The sequence below is a fragment of the Alligator sinensis genome, unplaced genomic scaffold (assembly GCF_000455745.1).
Source record: "Alligator sinensis unplaced genomic scaffold, ASM45574v1 scaffold226_1, whole genome shotgun sequence".
NCBI classification, from domain to species: domain Eukaryota; kingdom Metazoa; phylum Chordata; order Crocodylia; family Alligatoridae; genus Alligator; species Alligator sinensis.
In genome coordinates this window covers 1822816-1842481 of record NW_005842028.1, presented here as the reverse complement: position 1 = coordinate 1842481, position 19666 = coordinate 1822816, and the positions used below count along the sequence as shown (strand labels likewise).

General features: G+C 41.9%; 1 protein-coding gene across 3 annotated transcripts in view; it reads left to right on the top strand.

Annotated features, from left to right (window-relative positions):
• FRMD3 (FERM domain containing 3) overlaps positions 1 to 19666 on the top strand; it is a 188970-nt gene that overhangs the window by 112031 nt on the left and 57273 nt on the right. For 2 of the 3 annotated variants that reach the window (XM_025202504.1, XM_006022288.2), the window contains exons 5-6: positions 13157 to 13254; positions 15408 to 15531. In XM_025202504.1, the coding sequence (XP_025058289.1) occupies positions 13157 to 13254; positions 15408 to 15531 (222 nt within the window). Of the gene's footprint in view, positions 1 to 6118; positions 6252 to 13156; positions 13255 to 15407; positions 15532 to 19666 lie in introns of all 3 variants that reach the window. The other variant, XM_006022290.2, reaches the window with a different exon arrangement.

Here is a 19666-nt window from a genome sequence, read left to right as displayed (position 1 = left end):
AGCTATTGGGCAAAAAATGGGTGGGCCCCCTGCCTTCCTTCTTGCCACCATTGCATATGTCTTCCCTGTGGGAAAGCTGGATCCTGAGTCCAGGTCTTCCCTCACTTCCCCTCTGGGCAAGCTGGATCAAAGATAATGGCAGCACTTAAGGGGCAGCCTGAGTTAGGCAGACTCAGCTATACCTAGTGTTTCTTATTGACTACAAGAAGATGCATAACATGTTCATGGACAGAGGGTTGCCCAGTGAGAAAGCTGGAGACTTGGATATCTTAGGGCAGTGGTCATCAACCAGTCAATCAGGATTGACCAGTTGCTCCTGGGTTGGGGGGGCTGATGTGCATCTGGCCGCTCCCAGGCCAGTTGCGACGGGGCTTGGTGTGTAAAGCCCAGCCCACAGATGGAGCCACCTCCACCACAGATTGGAGGGGCATGTGCCCCCCCAAAATGCGGGGCAGTGTGGGCGGCTGTAGCAGTGGTGAGAGGGAGTGGAGCTAGAGCAGGGGCAGGCCCTGCACAGCTGGGGCAGGGCAGGGTGGAGAAATGAGTGGCTCATCTGAGGGGCACGGGGAGGCGGGGCACACTTCCTGGGAGGGCACAGGAGGGCTCATGCCCCCGAAATTGCACAGGGCGGGGCAGGGAGGGCTGCAGCTGGGGCCGGGCTGTTCCCAGTGGAGGCTGGGGCCATGCTGTGATCGGGCTAAGCGGTGGCACTGGGAACAGAGCTATGGGGGTCTGCAACCACCCAAAAATTCACTGTAGCCCCCCCCAACCCTCCTTCCATTGCCGCCGTTGCGTGGCCCAACCACAGCATGGCCCCAGCCTCTGCTGGGAACACCCCAGCACCACCTTCCAGCCCACAGTGGCAGCCAGCCCTCCCCTACACAGATCTGGGGCACATGCCCCCATGCCCTTGGGGGAGAAAGGGACTGGGAGGTGGTGCTGGGCTGTTCCTGCTGGAGGCTAGGCTGCGCTGCAGTAAGGCCGGGTGGCAGCAGTGCTGAGAGGGGTTCGGGGGGCTAGAGCAAAGGGGGGGGTGGGGAGCCCACCCCACCCTGCCCCACACAATTCTGGGGGCACGTGTCACCCCCATGCCATTTTGGGGTGCGTGCCCCTGCACCCTGCAGATCAACTGCTTGTGGCTCTGTCCCACCCCGCCTTGGCTGTGCACTCCTTCCCCTGCTCCATCCCCACTCCCTCCCTCACTGCCATGGGGCAGGGGGGAGCAGATCAAGGAAGGCCCCATTGGTGAAAGAGGGAGTGAGGTTAGGGCTGGGGCCTCGGTCTGCCCCGTCCCCCCACCACGACCATTTCCCCTCCCCCCTCCGCTTTCCCCACAGACTTACCTGCTGAGTAAGCTTGCCCTCAAATAATTTTTTCTTCCTCTGCCTTGATCTGTCCCAACTTCCCTTCCCTTCCCACAGACTTACTTGCGGGGGGCTGTGGAGGGGGGTGACATAGGGTAGATCTTAGGTTGCTGTTAAATTACAAAAGTGATCTCTGACTTTAAAAAGTTGGAGATCACTGTCTTATGGGTTGGAATAGGATCCCTCTCTTAAACCTTAATGGATATGTTTGATGTGAATGGCAGCTAAGGCTTAGTTAGCCTTAGTAGTGGACTAGGATCTGGGCCTAGGCTTCTAGTTAAGTTCAGTCCTAGACCTCATGAGAATCCTGCAGATTACTTGTTTTTTTTCCTACTGGGACTTAAAGTAGCTTCAGGATCCAGCAGCCCAAATAAAGATGCAGTGCTCTAAAATCTAGTTGCCAACTCGAAGCAAAAGGGGTCAGATGAAAAATGTCCTATGGAAATTCTGTAGTTGTGCAAACTGTTGATTGGTAAAAGATATTTTGTGTTGGTTTTTTTGGTCTTGGCCAAATAATACCAGTATTAAAATAAATCAATGCAAAAGATGACCCCAGTACAAATAATTTCACTCAATCTTATCCCACTTTGGGGAAAATTTGGGGATTTTCCAGTTGTATTGTCTGAAGGAAAGGATTGGCGGGGAGAAAATAAGGCAGAATATAAGAGAGTATCAAATAGTCCTAGCGAGGCCTCCCAAGCAAACCCTCACCATGTTAAGTCTAACTACCCTTGTCCCAAGTGCTCTTAAAAGCAGACATTAGTAATGGCATCTTTGGTACAGCTTCTAGGAGCATGTTCTTTGTCTGTTATCTCTTCAAGGTTATGGGAACTCGTGATCCACCTGTTATAGGCCTCCAGGAAAAGTGCTGACATTCCAGTAGCTTGAGGTGACCTTTCCCAGAACTCAAACCTTGGGTTTACAGTTCAGCTCTTTAAAGATGCGTTATAGAGGAAGCAAGCAGAAACACGGGGTTTTGTAAAAGTTTCAAAAAACATTTTCTCTTTACGTTAGCTAACGCAAAAATACATCGATCTCCATAAAATAACAGCCGCACTACTTCCCTGCTCCAGTTTCCTCACCACTCTTGAGCATTCCTTGAGCTTGTCTGAGTCCTCTAAGGAATCCACAATCCTTCCTCTCCTTTCTCATTCCCTATTTCCCTTCCCACCTCACAACACACACCCACTCAGACTTTTCTATCAAATCTCTCTGTCTCCTTTTTTATCATGTATAGCCAGTTTCATTCTTCTTTGGTTAGTCCCAACCAAACAATACTCCTTTTCTTAAAAAGTATTGTCCCTCTGTTGCTTGGTTACCATCTCCCAGAAGCTCAGACTTGAAAGAATATTTGTTTGTGCTGGGCAGTAACTAACTTGTCCATTGGTGCTCCTTCAGAGTTAAATGACTCATTACTGTCTCTGGTCTGGAGTGCCTTGGGTCTAATTTGGCAGGCTCCATATATACTGAGGCATTCAGTGATGCAACCAGTTTGTGACCTTGACCAAAATTCATAATATAGAATTCGTAATAACATAGTCAAGTTTCCCAGTCATCGCTATAAGCTGTGTGTTCTGGACTGGAGATAGACTTTGCCACAGCTTCCTTGGTGGAAATATGTAGGCATGTGTGTGATCAGGAAGACAGTCATGGGAGTGAAACAGATGGGAATGAGCCACTTGGCTCTAGGTTGTAGTCCCTCATACAAATACCTGATTTAGCTCTAACCAAGCCAGCTCAAGTACCAGAAGCAGTGTAACTGCATAAATGTGCCACTTTAAGTGGGCTAATTAGCCTCGCTGAAAAGCTTGTAAGAAGCTATCTCAAGTATCTCTACAGAGCACTATGTTATACAGTATATACACACCCTCTGTCTAAGTTTTCTGGGGCCTAATTCAAAATCCAGTTAAGTCAGTGAATTTGTCATTTGTGAATTCATATTGAATGTATAAAAAAGATTGGATCCTTTGCTAGTAAATTTTTCCACAGGCCAGATTGACTCGGATGGAGCGCTGCACTCATGTGGTTATACTGTTTCTGGTCCCAGGCTAGGTAGGGTATTCCATGCTGTATAGCACTATGCCATACTGTGAAAATGCATGCAAAATATTGGTCTGATTTTCAAGAGAATTACTATAGTGCAGTTCTGCTGAAGTCAGGAATACTTAAGATTTCACTGCTGGGCTACCTAGTATCTGGCAGAGAAGGAGAAGCCCAAAGTCCTTCCAGACTGTGAAACTCTCTCTTGAAGTATGGAGTGTGGATTAAGAAGACTGAGATGAATACTGTGGATAGGCTGAGGAGAGTCTGCCCAAGTTGTGCCTTAGGTTGTGTGTGTCTTATATCTAGGGACCTTGTTATACGACACAAACGAAACACAATTTTGTATTTTTTGTGGAAACCGCGATTTCCTTGCAATTTGTGGTAGAATCACTGGGAGAAAAAAAATACTGAAAATAAAATGCTGGCTCCTCAGTGGATCCCAGTGGGGAGCCAGCATTTTATTTTCAGTACTTGTTTTTTCCCCCAGTGATTCCACCTCAAATTGCAGGGAATGCCGCTATTTGCAGAAACCGCCTCAAATAGCAGTTTCCACAAAAAACACGAAATCATGTTTCATGTGCATTTTATAACTAGGTCCCTAGATATAAGACACACACAACGTAATCCACAATTTGAGCAGACTTTCCTCAGCTTATCCACAGGTGTAGCACTCTCACTCATCCGATACTTGGTTTGTTATGGGTCCCCGCCAAGTTAGGCCTCCTCTCAACTTGCCTGCCATGATTTTGATGGTAATAAATTAGATAGGAGGGGTTCAGTGGGTGTTAATACAGAGGTCCCACTTGGGATTACTCATGGATCCGCAAGCAGTTGACAAAGGAGGCTCCACCTCCCCTACATCCCCAGTCACAAGCCACCCGTCAGTGTTGAGACGATGAATTATGTTGCGGAAGTCCAGTCTGATCCGGGTTCTATCAGAGGCAATCTGGACAGCACTGCTTGGACTTATCAGCTTCGCTAAAAAGCCTCTGATTATATTAGGGTTTAACCTTTGAGTTAAGCCCCGATGGTGGGACTCTGGGTGTCTGGATCCCAATCTTCCTCCCACAAATGAAGAAAAAAAGAAAAAAAAAAGAAAGGAATGAAGAGGAGACTATTCCCACTAGGTTTGCTCCTATCCTACCTAATGCCCTTGTTAGCCAGGATGCCACTCTCAGCTCCTTAGGAATGCTGGGTCAGTAGCTGTGTTGAGGCTTGGTTTTCTTGCCTCAGATCCTCTGAGCCTATGCAGTTCCCTAGGGCTTGAGCCCCCGTGGCTCTGACCCTCCTCTACCAGGGTCTCTCAAGTATGCCTCTGCCTCGGGCGCAACCCAGAAGCAGGCCCTCTTCTTCTCCTCTCAGCGCCCTGAGTGCCTTTTGAATTCCTCATGGCGGTGTCAGTGGCTGACGTCATCAGCCTGGCACCGCCTAACTTGATTGATATGTAGCTTTTAAATCGTGGCTGCGGTGCTGTGTGTTGTCACAGCTCTGCCGCTTCTGATTTCGGAGGTAAGTCTTTGTTATCCTTGGGGCTTGCTCAGCCTGTCCAGAGTTCCTGGGGTTGCTCCTGGGGTCTCTCGGGCTCGTTTCGTTACAACAGGATTCAGCTGAGTCTTCTTAATCCACACTCCACACCTCAAAAGAGGGTTTCACAGTCTGGAAAGATTTTGGGCTTCTTCTCTGAGAGATACAAGGTGGTTCAGCACTGAAATCTTAAGTACTCCTGACTTCAGTAGAACTGCACTAAAGTAATAGTCAGGGAGCCAGCAGTTCTCATGGCCTCCAGCCCACAGAAAGGAAGGCAAGGTGGTGGCTGCCCTTTCCTTCCTCCATCTCTGATTGGCTGAGGGGGCTGCCTGTTGTGTGGCCTCATCCCTTTCTGCCAATCAGCAGAGAGGGGTGGTGGGCACCACAACTGGCCTGCAAAATTACCATCCTGCCTCCTTGATTTCAGTAGGTCCCTACTTATAACTTTCAGGCACTGAATGCTCTTAATGCCTGGTAAAGTTAGTAAGGTTGTCACCTGCCACTTAAATCCACTCCTTATCAATCAGTCACTGTTCTTCTGTCTACAAATGAGAAATTGTAATATAATGATACAATGTGCTGCTTGTAATCATGAGTGTCAAACTACTGATAGACTCAGTAGTATTTACATCATAGTTTATCTCTGCTTAGTGCCAAAAGAAGGCTGTTAATCTTGCTTTCTTTGCTATTTTTATGCCATGACCTGGCCAGGGACCAAACAAGGCAGGTTGTAAGATATGATAGATCAGGTGTTGATGGATCTTATTTGCTACCATCTGTTTGATAATCTTGCCTGAAGATAAAAAGTTGAGACTGTTTAGAAATGATTGAGGTAACTAGAATTGAGCTGGTGTATTCAGGGCATTGGTAGAGTATTTGCTTTTCAGGGAAGCATTGGCTAGTTCTGCCAGCAGTGGTCTAAGGCCTGTTCTCTGTAGAGGTGTGTAGCATTTGAAATCTTTGGGTTTATCTTGTGATTCATGCGTAGGTGTGTGAACACCTAACAACACTAACATATTGAACAGCACTCTTAAAGGGTCTCACAGCACCATGGTCTGCTTCAGTGCTGAAAATCACATTGCTGACAGCTGAGTGGAAGGGAGTGGTAGGTGCACAAGCAAGTGTTGATATCATGATGGTATTCTTTTTTATATGCTTTTTTTTTTTTTTTTTACAAATTATAGGTAACTGAACTGGAAGTCTTTCATATCTCTTTGAGGGGGGACCCATCAGTCTTCCACAATTGACTGAAACTCAAGTTTCCTGCTTATCTGTCAACTCACCCAAATAGACTTGAGCTTCAAAACTGATGTTAAGGTTATTTTCTAGTTTATACTTTTTTACTTTCCTTCCTTTGGCTTCTTTTATCATGATGAGAACAAAACTACAATCTGATGTCTTTTCCATAAAACTCCTAAAGCTTCCAGATTATTCATGACTGTTTTGCCAGTTTCACTTACCTGTTTGTCACAAGAAGAACCTGTTAGATAGATGTGCAGCGTGACACATGAGGACTGCTTTCATCAATAGTGTAACTGAGAAGGGGCAACCAGTCAGCAGCCCCACATGCTGCTTCTGGGGGCACAATAATAGCTGCTGCCACAGCTGGTGACTGGCCATGCCATGACTGCCAGCAGTGCAGCAAGCATCCAGTGCTGCTCCAAGCAGAGCTTCCCTGTCCTCTGGGAGCTGCCCTGTTACACCTCTGGCTTTCAGAGCAGGTAATAATGATCTTAGGCTGCAAAAGCAAGAAGAAATGACCAGCTTTGTAGTGACCTGGTCATTTATGGTCCTTTACAGGTTATCTGCATTGTAAGACTATTAAACGGTGTTTCAGGCTTTGCATTTTCTTATAGCCAGAGGCTACTCCTCCATCTTCTATTATTGACTATTCATATTTTATTAACTGAATGAAGTGTTAGATACATTCCCTAGCAAAGCAGATGAGTTCAGTTTTGCTATTCCTCAAACTCTGAACAGCAGTCAAGTTCATAAAGTCCAGAGTGAAATGATGACATTTCTATAGTACTTTCCTAATGCAGATACCCAGGAACTCAGTCTCACAATACTTTTGTTTGTAGAGAAGTAGTAGTATTCTTATTTTATAGATAGCATTCAGAGGCACAGAAACAAATTTCCTGATTTGAGTGAAGTTACCAAAGCAGTAGATAGCTTTTAAGTACGTGTGTTCCACCACTGAAGTCAGTAGTTACTTGGGCATTGTTAGGACTTCTGCTGAAATGGGGCACTAGAAGATTAGGAGGTTAAGCTACATCTATTGCAGAGCATGTGACTTGGCTTTCAGCCCAAAGAGCATCATCCCCCTGTACAGCAGATACCTCTTCTTTTTCAAAAAATCCTTTCCCCCAACTATCTTATTTTGTTCGCAGTTGCTATTCTTTTTTTGTCTAAGGAAGGTAAGTTTCATTCCATGCAGTTTACTGTGTGGGAGATCTTTCAAACAAGACCTTTAAAACTCTGATTCTGCTTTGCACAGGCATCCCATTGCCCTTTATATATGAGCAAGGGTTTTCCTGGTGCATTGGCCATCAATTTCTTCTACCTCCACTGTGCTGTGTACTCCACGATAGTTTTCCACTTGGCTGCTGCCTTCTGTGTGAGTGATGGCTATGTTTCAGTGCTGAAATGATTGTGCATATAAAATGTGCATATAGAATTTGTATAGTATTAGTGCATATAAAATCGATGGTTTAGATCCTTAGGTATTGTCAAAGTGTAAGACATATTTGTATGACCAGGTTTTCTCTCTTGAGTTCAATAGCAAGGTCATGCATGAATGCAGCAATTTTGTGATTCATAGGGTAAGATCTCAGTGAAGAGAAAAGGTGATTATATTGAGACTAATCATTTAATTAAGGGAGTACTTGCAGTGTTGGAGAAAAATAACGAAATTCTGCTCCTTTAGTTTATGTGGGGAAAACAAGCAGAGCTTTCTGCTGAGAATATGAAATGCTGGTGACAAATATGTAAGTAAATAATTATTAAATAAATAATTTTAAAAATAGTTAAATAACTAGCCAATGTGCTGAGGTGATCTCTCGCTGTGGAAGGTGAACGCTGTGGAAGGAATTTTGCATCATCCCAGGAACAACACAGAAAAGAAATCATATATCTGGGACATATTTCTTTTCCTGTTCTTATTGCCCCTTCATCCACTGAGGCAGTAACCCCCAGTTTCCTACCAGCTCAGATGTGGGATCTCCATCTATTCCCCACTCACCTGTTTTGGGGGAGATGGCAAATACTGGTTTTATCATGCTGGGAGGCAGGAAGCATCCTACTCTTCCTTAATTTTCTGTGTGGCCTAGGTCTAGCCCCAAGTGACTGACAGATATTTTAAGGGAAAATCCTGGCATGTCTGAATACTGTGGTGACTGATGGTTTAATTGAACCTATTTGTGAATTCTGAAAGGTTAATGAGTTTGAGTACAAACTATCATTCATCTAAAAGCTGATTACATAGAATTCACTATTTGGTATAATTAAAAGTTCTTCTGTACTAGATACATTGAGATTCATTACTTTCTCTCTTTTGGTGGGGTACTTAGTCATCTGTAAAATTGTGTCATGTGTATTATGTTGGTTCTGTATACCAGTGCAGGAAAATGTGAACTAGATAAGGTTAGGAAAACAAATATAAATTTTTAATTCTTTTTCTTAAGCTTAAAAAAAAAGATAAATATGCCATTGATTTTTACTGGTGGCCTGTGTTTTCAGATAGAAAAGAAGAAAGATGATGTGTTGTGTGGTTGAAAATATTTAACATTTGGTTGGAAATTTTATGCAAATATCTTTCAATTTTTGGGGGGGAAAATGCTTTCTAAAACCTAATTACAAAGTAATTGTATTTTTTAATTGCATATTTTGGTGCTTTTTTTAAACCACCTTTGTATAAGAAGAATTAAAAATGTGCACACAGATTGACAATGAATGTGCATCGGAGCAGAGTTACAAACTAATTCTCAAGATACTTCAAATCTTCAGCTGGAATGAGAAAGGCACCTGTTCAAGGAAACTGTAGTATACTGTATTTCACATGTGTGAAGCCAGATGTTTAGATAACCACTTTTCTTCAGCTTCCATTTAGGTCAGGGGAAACAGTAAATTATAGGGTAGTAACTTTCTCCTAAATTTATATGTTGCTTCTGTTACCTCCGGATCATCAGAGAAGGTCATGTCAAGGGGTACTTGGAGATTTGGCATGTTTGATTATATTTATGTGGCTTTTGAGAAATGAATTCTAAGTGTGATTACAAGAACATATAACTATTGATATTAATTTTACATCCTGAACTCCATATACTGTACCTGTATGTTATAAAAGAATTAGGATTCAAGTATATCCTATTCTTATCAGGTAATTATTCTTGCATCAAAACACTGTACATCCCATATAACAGTTTTAGTGGCTGTAGAAAAGTTTTTATTGTTTCATATTAGGTGCTTCAGTAAGTTTTATGGTTTAAAGTAGGCCATTTAGATGCCAAAACAGTAATGACTTAAAAGGAGGGAGGAGGGGCAGGGAAAAGAGAGAAAACAGACAGAGAATAGGGCTCACACTATTTATTAAGGAAATGTATTTGTATTTAATTTTCATACATTTTTGTCCATTCGGGAACTTTTAAATTTTTGCTCCACTTTCACTCAAGATAGTTATAGAGCAACAAAAATCATATTAGTAAAAACAAAACAAAACAACCCCCTCCCCCCCGATAGATTCTCCTACTACTCTTATATTTCTATTCATATTAATCTTGGAGTGACTTAATTTGCTGCCAAAAAGTTTGTAATCAATTTCAATATTTTTATAGGACAAGTAGGCTTTTAGTAATAAAACTGTACAGTAAAATATGTTGTTAGTTTACTTTTTATCTCAGCTTCCAGAAAATCAGCATTATGCCTTATGTCAGTGACAATAAGAAGTTCTCTTCCCAGTTTTCAAAAGGAAGCAGTACATTCAGGGATATTTGGAACAATTATTTTTTAACAGAGAAATGTTGAAAACAGCGAGGGTTAGTACCAACAGTTCAATCTTGTCACTAATTGAGGACCTCAAAACTGTGTCACCTGAATTTTATTTTAGGAAAATAGAAACTGCATTTCTTGTTTGAGTTTGGTTTGTCTGAGACTTTTGGATAAACAAGTGTATTAAAGGTACTGCTGTTGACTAGGATTAGAGATCATTGGTCTATTTGCTTGGAAATACAACATACAAAATCACCACTCAGCCCTCCTTTCTTCCTCGTACATACCTCTACTGGAATGTGTAAGAAATGTGTGTTAACTTTCTTGCTGCCCCAGGAATGTTGCTGCTGATGCTATTGCTATTGACCTTAAGTGGTCTCCATGTGATATATGCTAGGATAGGTCTGAGCTAGCTGATTAATGTTGTTTGTCTAGAGTCCTGGCCACCATTTTTTGGTTCCAGAATTACCTAGATTCATAGGCTGATATGAATCTAGCTAATTGGGTAAACCTCCCACTTTACTCCACCTTTGGGCTCAGATATAATTAATTGGCTCTGTCAGAGCAGACCTCTTAGTTGGCTAGCTTTTCAGTGAGCTACCTTTAGGGTGTGTTTCAGTCCTTGCCAGAAAATAAAGTTTCTCAGATTTTCTCTCAGACTTGTTCTTGCTCCCAGACTGATTTTCACACTGGAAAGGATTATTGAAAGTTACAGGATTAGATACTGCTTGTTTGCCCCAAAGCAGTCAAGCCACAGTTTATTTTCACAGGTTGTCGTTGCAGATTAAGGATTTTTTGTATCGCTGAGCCCTTCAATTCAGTAAGAGGGAACAGATTTTCTCTTTTGGGAATCCACCTGTGCTCCAATAGTATTGAGTTTAAAAATGGATTAGTGAGCCGTGACTGGACATTGATTACATCAGTGAGATGTGGTAAAAAAAACACCAAAAAACAAACACAACCGTTGTGGCAGTACTGACTCACAAAGACAAGGGTCACACAGTAATGTCTCTCTTTATAATCACCTCTGGGACTTCTCTAAATTGAATGAAGGTCACTTTTCAGGGAAATCCACATAGTCTTCTATTGAGCTCTTATTTACTTGTGGTGTGTCTGGAGCAAGTAGGGAGGAGACATGCCCCTCCTTGTTTAGGGATTAAAACTTTGAGTTATGCTGTATGCTAGAATCCCTTATACATTTACAGGCAAGATTCTCTGGCACAGCAAGCATTCAGTATGCACAAAGCTAGATAAAACTAGATCTGCACATTGATATTTGCTGCTAGGATGTTTGCTGCTAGTGTTGCTTTTTAGGCCCTTGAGCCTCATTTTTGAGGCATACCTTTGAAACTCCAGGTGGGAATGGATGTCTCCTGGTCGATGCATATCTTAAAGATTTTGGTTGTATGTATACTTCCAGAAATCCCTTGCTGGCTGATTAGCTGCCTGCAGTTGTGCTCAAATGTCTTGTTTTCCCACAAGGCATGAGACAGCTGAATGGTAGAGCTGCAACCAGCTGGCTGCCTTACAAGAGAGCCCTGGTCCAATGATGATCTGTTTCTGATGGTAGTACTGAACTTGAGGTCTGGTAAGGCAAGTCTCCTAGGGCAAAATGGTAAAAGAGGAGGCAGAGTTCCTAAAGACGTGCCTCTCCTCTTGCTGCTGTGTGTAGTACAACCAATAGGAGGTGATTACACTGATCAGTTCTTTTACAATGTGAAAGGTTCTGAGAGCGAGGAATCATGGAAAATTAAGGTTGGAAGGGACCTCAGGAAGTCAGCTAGTCCAACCTCCTCCTCAAAGCAGGACCATCCCCAACTAGATCATCCCAGCCAAGGCTTTGTCTAGCCGGGTCTTCAAAACCTCCAAGGATGGAGATTTCACAACCTTTCTAGGTAACCTGTTCCACTGCTTTACTACCCTTCTTGTGAGAGATTTTCCTAATATCTAACCTAAACTTCCCTTGCTGCAACTTGAGACCGTTGCTGCCTGTTCTGTTATCTGCTACCACTGAGAACAGTCTAGCTCCATCCTCTTTGGAACCGCCCTTGAGTTAGCTGAAGGCTGCTATTAAATCCCCCCTCAGTCTTCTCTTCTCCTGATTAAATAAGCCCAGTTCCCTCAGCCCCTCCTCATAAGTGATGTCCCCCAGCCCTCTAAACATTTTTGTTGCCCTCCGCTGGACTCCCTCCAGTTTGTCTACATCCTATCTGTAGTGAAGACCCAAAAACTGGACACAGTACACCAGATACGGCCTCACCAGTGCTGAACAGAGAGGAAGAATAATTTCCCTCAGACTGCTGGCAATGCTCCTACTAATGCAACCCGGTGTGCTGTAGCCTTCTTGGCAACAAGGGCATATTGTTGGCTTATATTCAGCTTATTGTCCACTGTAACCCCCAGACCCTTTTCTGCAAAGCTGGTGCCCAGCCAGTCAGCCCCCAGCCTGTACTGAAGCATGGGATTATTCCATCCTAAGTGCAGGACTTTGCACTTGTCCTTATTGAATTTCTTGAGATTTCTTTTGGTCCAGTCCTCCAATTTGTCTAGGTCTCTTTGAATCCTAATCCTACCCTCCAGTGTGTTTAGTACTCCCCCAGCCTGGTGTCATCAGCAACCTTGCTAAAGGTGCACTCCATCCTATCTTCCAGGTCATTGATGAATCCCTTAGAACTCTCACAGGTGGGTGTCTTGCACTCAATCACGTAGTTCTGTCCTAGGGCATTTTAGTTTTACTTGGAAGAATAAAGAAAAGGAAGTCATAGTAGTAGCCACTGTGTTGCAAGATGTTCTTTCCATTGTCCCTGGTATTTGAGAGAGGGGGAGGATGCATAACATTGCCAATATTTAAATACTTGGGGTTGGTCTGAACAGATGATCGGCGTATGGTATTACTGTAATTAATTTTAGATAACTAGTCATTATTGTGTCCACTGTACAACTGTAATAGGATGCATCTTATATAGTGGTTTTCAACATTGCTTCAGGAAAGTCTTGTCCTTTTTTGTTTTCTACTTATATTTCCCCAGGGGAAAATCAACTCTCATACGTCAGTTATCTGGTCTTATTTCCTTAGAGTTCATACCTTCCTTTTCCTCTCACTTTGCTTCCTTTCTGGCAGCAAACGAAATGCCAAGAGTGGCTGACCATAGTGATACCACAACCTCAGTGAGAAACTAAATAAAATTTGAAACAGTGTCACAACTTACTCTAACACACTTTTAAAAATATTGCAGGTACCTTTTGTATCTTCAGCTCAAAAGGGACATTTTCCATGGCCGTTTGCTGTGTTCTTTTTCTGATGCTGCCTACCTGGGTGCCTGTATTGTCCAAGGTAAGTGCAGCCAAGAGTATGTTGGGAAGATTCTTCAGTATCTGGAGAGAGTTGTTTTTATATAAACAGCAAAAAGTTAGGAAAATATTTCAAAGCATTTCTGCATACAAGTATAACCAGTTCTATAGGAAATAAAGAACAAAGAAAATGTGTTAGACACTAGGGCTGTGTGAAGCTTTGGTCCCTGGTTTGATCTGGCAGAGATTCAGCCAGATTCAGTGGCCGAATCTCTGAATCCGAATCGAATCAGGAGACCCTTTAATCTCTCCAAATCGAATTGTAACCCTCCAAATCAATTCGATGATTCAGACACAGACACAGCTTTAAATGTTTTTTCTACATAGCTCAGGGTACCAGGGGGCTTGTGAACGGTGATATGGTGGGGCAGATGGAGTGTCCCACAGGAGCACGGGGGGCTCCCCACTTCCAGCTCCACTTCCAGGTCCACTGGGGAGCATGCCAGGGGTCCGTCCAGCCCCCTTGGATTGGCAACTGGTGCCTCCTGGGTCTGGGGGCACCCGGGGTCTGAGCCGGGGGCAGGACCCACGTGCTTAGCGGTGGACACGGAATCAGCATTGAATCAGTGCTGGCTCTCTGAATCAGCATCGAATCTTCGGATTCAGATTTGGCTGAATCAAACCGGGGGCAGTGATCCGAATCAATGAATCGAATCACTGTCCCTGATTTGGGCCAAATCCAAATTGAATATGGCCCATTTCACACACCCCTATTAGACACTAAGTTCAGATGGCATTTCTATGACACAAGAAGCCTGAGTGGTGGATCCCAAAGCAGAGGTTGAAAAATACAGTTGTGATGATGATCACCTCACTCTCCAGGAGTACTGTCTTTATTTTCCTTTTCCCTTGGCATCCAATGAAAGGTAGGCTTAGAAAAATTAGTAAAGCTAATGAGTACCACATGATATAGAAGCTTGTTTGGGATTGTTAACCCAGTGATGAGCACAAAGGAAACAGAAGGTGACAGTGGCATACCAGCAATATTGGAGGGTGATTCAGTTTACAATTACTGAAATAGGATCCCTGTGTTGACCCCCCTGGCCTGTCCTTATAGGCCAAATTTTGAGGAAAACTGGAGGTCCCTCAGTACTATATCCATTTTTGGTTGTTACATTTCAAGAAAGACATGGCAAAATTGGAAAGGCTTTGGAAAAAGCAAAAAAAAAATTATTAGAGGTCTAGAAAACATGACATTTGAAAGACAGTTGGAAGAAATGGTTTATGTAATTCAGGAAAGAGAAGACTGAAGGGTGGTTTGCTAATAGTCTTCAAATACAAAAGGGTTGTTATAAAGAAGATGGCAGTTGGTTTGTTTTCTGTATCCACTAGGAACTGGAGAAGAAATAATGAGCATAAATTGCAACAAGGAAAATAGGTTGCATATTAGGAAGAACTTTCCAAGTATAAGGCTAGTTAAACACTGCAGCAGATTGCCTAAGGAGGTAGAGAGATTTTCAAAGGAGCTGTGTGTCCAGAAGCTCCTGTGAAAGTCTGTCAGCCAAATGGTAGTGCTAATTCTGTGTTGCTGTGTTGGGTAGAATGACACTGATTATTTCAGTGCTGAAGGAAAAGAGGATCCTTCTTGAGGAAGAAGAGGTTGTTATAAACAGCGTGGTCAGTTTATTAACTGCTTATTAGCAGAATAATGAATGGTGGTAGATCTTTTTTAACCATTTTCCCTTTTTTTAGAACTTGTTACCAACCAGATAACAATTTTGAATTACTTCTGTAATGAATTCAGTGCAAATGGCACTTTGTGCCCAAAAGTTTGTCTAAATGTCTCCCAACTATGCAGTTGGTCTAAGAAAAGAGATCACCTACAAAAATCCAGACTTCACTTCAAAACTCATTTAGTGGATGGGAAGCAGTTTGCGTAGTAGTAACTTTCACTACACTAAGAGTGGAACAAACTTTCCATGTAATCTTGTAGCCTTAGTTTCATCATGAATATAACAAGCTGGCTTTTCTTTAGAAATATGGTTTTCTGAGCTCTTGCTAAATGTGGCAAATTTCTGAATGATACCTGGAAATCTCTCTCTTGGATGGAATGTATTTGCTGTCTATGTTTTACTTTATTATCTTTTTTATTTTAATTCATTCTTCTATTTTGTTTTGCATTTTTGACCTGTCTAGCTGAGCTTGGTGATTATGATCCTGATGAACACCCGGAAAATTACATCAGTGATTTTAAGATTTTCCCCAAGCAATCACAAAAGCTGGAAAGAAAAATAGCTGAAATGCATAAAAATGAATTCAGGTAATTTAGAGTGCTGCCTGTGAAAGAGGCAGCTATCAATTATTGTGTGTCTGTTTTCATATAGAATGCATAAGTTATTCTCCCCTGCACTTTTAATATGTATTTTAGATATTCTTCTTGTGCAAAGTACTGTACACTTGTCATTTTAAAGATGTTAAGAGGACTATAAAAAAACATTTTAATCATAATTAACTCCTACATGCATGCTTCAAACTGGTTCTGTGGCATGTCTGGGCATGAAATGTATGGCTATATAAGTGGGAGTGGCTTACCCTATGAGAGCTGTTGTGAGCAATGTAAGGGTGCGTCTTTCCCATGACACTGATCTTTATGTAAGCACTTGATAACCATACAGAGCTTCTTATACTGATATTTATAAACTTTGTTACTGCTATTGTAGTTTAAGTTCCACCTAATGTTGTTTTGTTGGTATCTTTAGCTGTTGATATAATTTACTATGCATAGCATATGTGGGCGAACAACGATAAGTGCTGGTAATATATATTGATACATATTCAGATAACTTTTTTAGAAGGGTGAAGGGGCTGCATTCAGGGCACTTTTGTCCCCCACAGTGTTTCTTTTTCCTGCCTTTACAGATAGCACAGAGAGGATTAGATCAAATAAAAATTGTTCTCTTGATCCCATTTAATATGCCTCAGAGGTGAAACTGCCTGTTTCTTTTGAGAAGATCTGCTTTGTGCAAGCGCACCCCCTTCAGGACTGTCTAAGAATAACACAGACAGTAGCAATCAACGTGGGCAGTAGTAGTAAAGGCAATCCTGCAGCCCGCTTAACGAAAAGATGCAGTGCACAGTTTGGTAGGCAATCACAAGAAAATGATTATTTGTATAATACGGTGTTAACATTCCTTGGGAATTGTCCTTGCTGATGGCACATCAGATTACATTATATGCGGTATATAAGTGAAATTTCACTAATTCAGAAAGCAACCCACATTTCCACAAACCAGAATGAAAAGGAATATGGTCGTTTGAACAGAACAGTGTACTCTGTGTGCCATGCTGCAGAGGAGGGAGAATGATTGTTATTTAAAGACATAAAGGAACTCAGCTCACTTTTGCTTTGTGTTTCTACAATTAAGTAATTACTATTTTTGATAGACATACAGTGTATCTTATTATGCAGAAATATTACTTCATTATTAATGGGGGGACTGAAAACGAGAATTTTTTTTCTAAATCCCTTCTCTGAAGGGTTTAAATATCGTTGCTCTGATAGACAGCTCAAGGTGTGTATCAAGAGTTTTGTTAATCCATGAACACAGCCTTAGGGACAGTATGAAAATCACAGGGATAGCTGGTATGTTCAATACTCCTAGTAAAAAAATGTTGTGCCTTAGCTCAAAGGAAGGCTGCAAGTGTTGCTGAGCCTTACTTTTTTCTGTTCTGGGAGTCTATACACTTCTTTTGTCAACACTATCCCTGAAACAACATAAAGATTTTATACAATTAATAAAACAATCTAGAGTCATGCTAACTTTCATATTAAACCAGCTAATATTCCAAAGAGAAGCTAAAATTCCTCTAGTTGTCAGCAATGCAGATGCAGTTTTGACAGTGCTCTTCCAGACACTGTCTAGTATATTCCCATAGGCAAAATCCAACCTCTAATGTGAGCAAAGGTCTTCCATTGATCTATGACCAATTATGGGCAGTAAAAGAAAGATATGAGTACTGGTAAATGCCTTAGTACAGGAACATACCCTTCCTTTAATCAGACTGCAAATGAAAAAAGGAGGAGAATTCACTAAGAAACATTAGATTTTTATTACAGCCCTGCTTTTCACTAAGGCAGTAGTGTAACTAGCTGTGGGTGAGCAGAGCACCAGCTCTGGGCGCCAATTTAGAGGGAGTGCCAGAATGACAGCCCTGGGAAGCTTGTGCAGCAGCAGTAGCCAACACTACAGTGACTTTGTGTGGCACTAGTGGTGGTGGCAGTGGCAGCAGTGACAGCAATGGTAGGAGCTCCCAGGTTGTAGGGAGACTGCTGCAGCACTGGCAGCAGCAAGGATAAGCTTCTAGTAAGATTGCTTGGCACCTCCCCTCCACCCTGCCAAAATTCCCATTTATGCCTCCTCACTGAGCTCTCAGATTGGCCTCCATGTTTGTACATATAACCTTGTTTTAACACATTTAACATATCGTTATAACACATTTTTCTAGCACTAATTCCAGCACAATAGCGATAGATTCCATTTGAGCACACAAATAGAAATTGCATTTTTGCAACACATTGGTGGCATGTCTGCCTCTTTGATTTAACTTACATCTGTTCAGGTACCCTTGTCGGGAAACCGAATACACAGGTATTTATGCTTGCTCAGCAAGTTTAGGAAAGGAAGTATTTTTTTTTAATTAAATTATTTTTTTTAATAAATCCTCAAAACTGATTGTTACTAGCTGGTCATTACCATAGTATTCAATGAACGCCAGTTCAAGTAACATAACCTTATTTCTCCTTTTAAGTTCTTCACTTCCACAGCTCTCAATACGAATAGTGTGACACATTTCTGTCATGCAGTAGTTAAACTATGTATAAGTTCCTACAGTATTTAAGATGATATTTTAATACTTATGGTAAAAAGTACATGACAAATATTGGAAAAGCCATTTAATTTATACGTTTTTTCATATTATGGATATAGTTTATTGGTATGCCTGTTTCACCTTGCTGTAGCCAGGTTTTACTGATATCTTTTATTGGACAACTTGTATAGATGAGAGAGATGTTAAACAAGCTTTTGTGCCATACGTTGAGGGGTACATTGTGCCAGAAAGCTTCTTGCATCTCCCCACAGCTCTATAGTTTGCCCAGGAAAAGATATCACCAGAAAAGCCTTGCTTCTTACATGTTTCCTGGACCATCATGGCTATAAAAATCCAATCTCACTCAAGGAAGCACATTTAAAAATTCATATTTCATAGGGGTTTTAAGAAGAATACTGACCCAATAACTGGGAATTAGTTAGTCCACCAGTACTTACAAAAACACTGCAAATGAGTTTCTGAGATTTTTGTAATAAGGCTATTTGAGTTATGGATTAATGATTGTAAATGGTAGAAAGACTTGAGATCTGATTTTTGTTTGTATCCATTTTAAACCAGTATCATTCAGCTGACTTCAAAAGAGGTAATTTTGATTAGGATCAGCCACTGTCTTTTTGTTTGGTATAGGTCTGGGTCATTAAAAACCAGGACATCTCAGTTTTGAAGCATGTTGTCTGTTTCTTTACTGAATCCCACGTCATCATTCTTAGGATCCATTACCTGAGTGCATCTAGTTTGTTCCAGAACTGTTTTTTTTCTTTTAATGAATGAATGAGAAAGTGAAAGAAATGCCTGGGAAGTAGCTGATGGAGTATAGTGACAGCTGCAAATGACTACAGTGACTCACTTTATTTCATTGAGAAACCTTGTTCCTATTAATTAGTACAGATGTATGATGTGGTGCCACTGCCTCTCACTCTCTTTATGCAACTGTGAAAACCTTGTCGGGTTTTTATCAAAATACGGCCTTTTGCATGACCTTTCTCTGAATCTGCCTGGGCAAATTGAATCTCATGCTGGGCGGAGGGGGGGGGTAAAGGCAGAGACTCATGAAAAGCTGTGATTAATTTTGTCTTGTGACATTATTAATTCCATGCACCTCAGGGAAGAAAGGGGAGGGGTATTTTAATAATTTAATCAGACTTGACCAGGGGGCTTCATGAAGGCCTGTTCTTATCTTATCCTAACAGCTATTTATCTGGGGTTTCATGTCATCACACATAAGGACACTTTTAAAACATGACACACCTGTGTGTGTGTGAAAGAGATTGATTTTATATGTGGTTGCTAGAAACAAAATCAATAGTGAAATACAGTAGATTCCTTTTATTGGAATCACTTTGGGAAACGGTGATTTGATTCTATTAACCAGCCGATTCCATTAAAAGGAGACCCGTTTTTTCTCCACGTATCTACACTGTTTCCTGCAGTGTTGGGTTGTGTCTACTGGGCTGCGGAGGCCACAGGGGAGGGCAGCATGTGGTCAGTAATTTGCAGCAGCTGTGTTTGAGCCTTTGCTTTGAGCACCTCCTAAATGTTACATAATGCTACGTACTCTGAAAAGT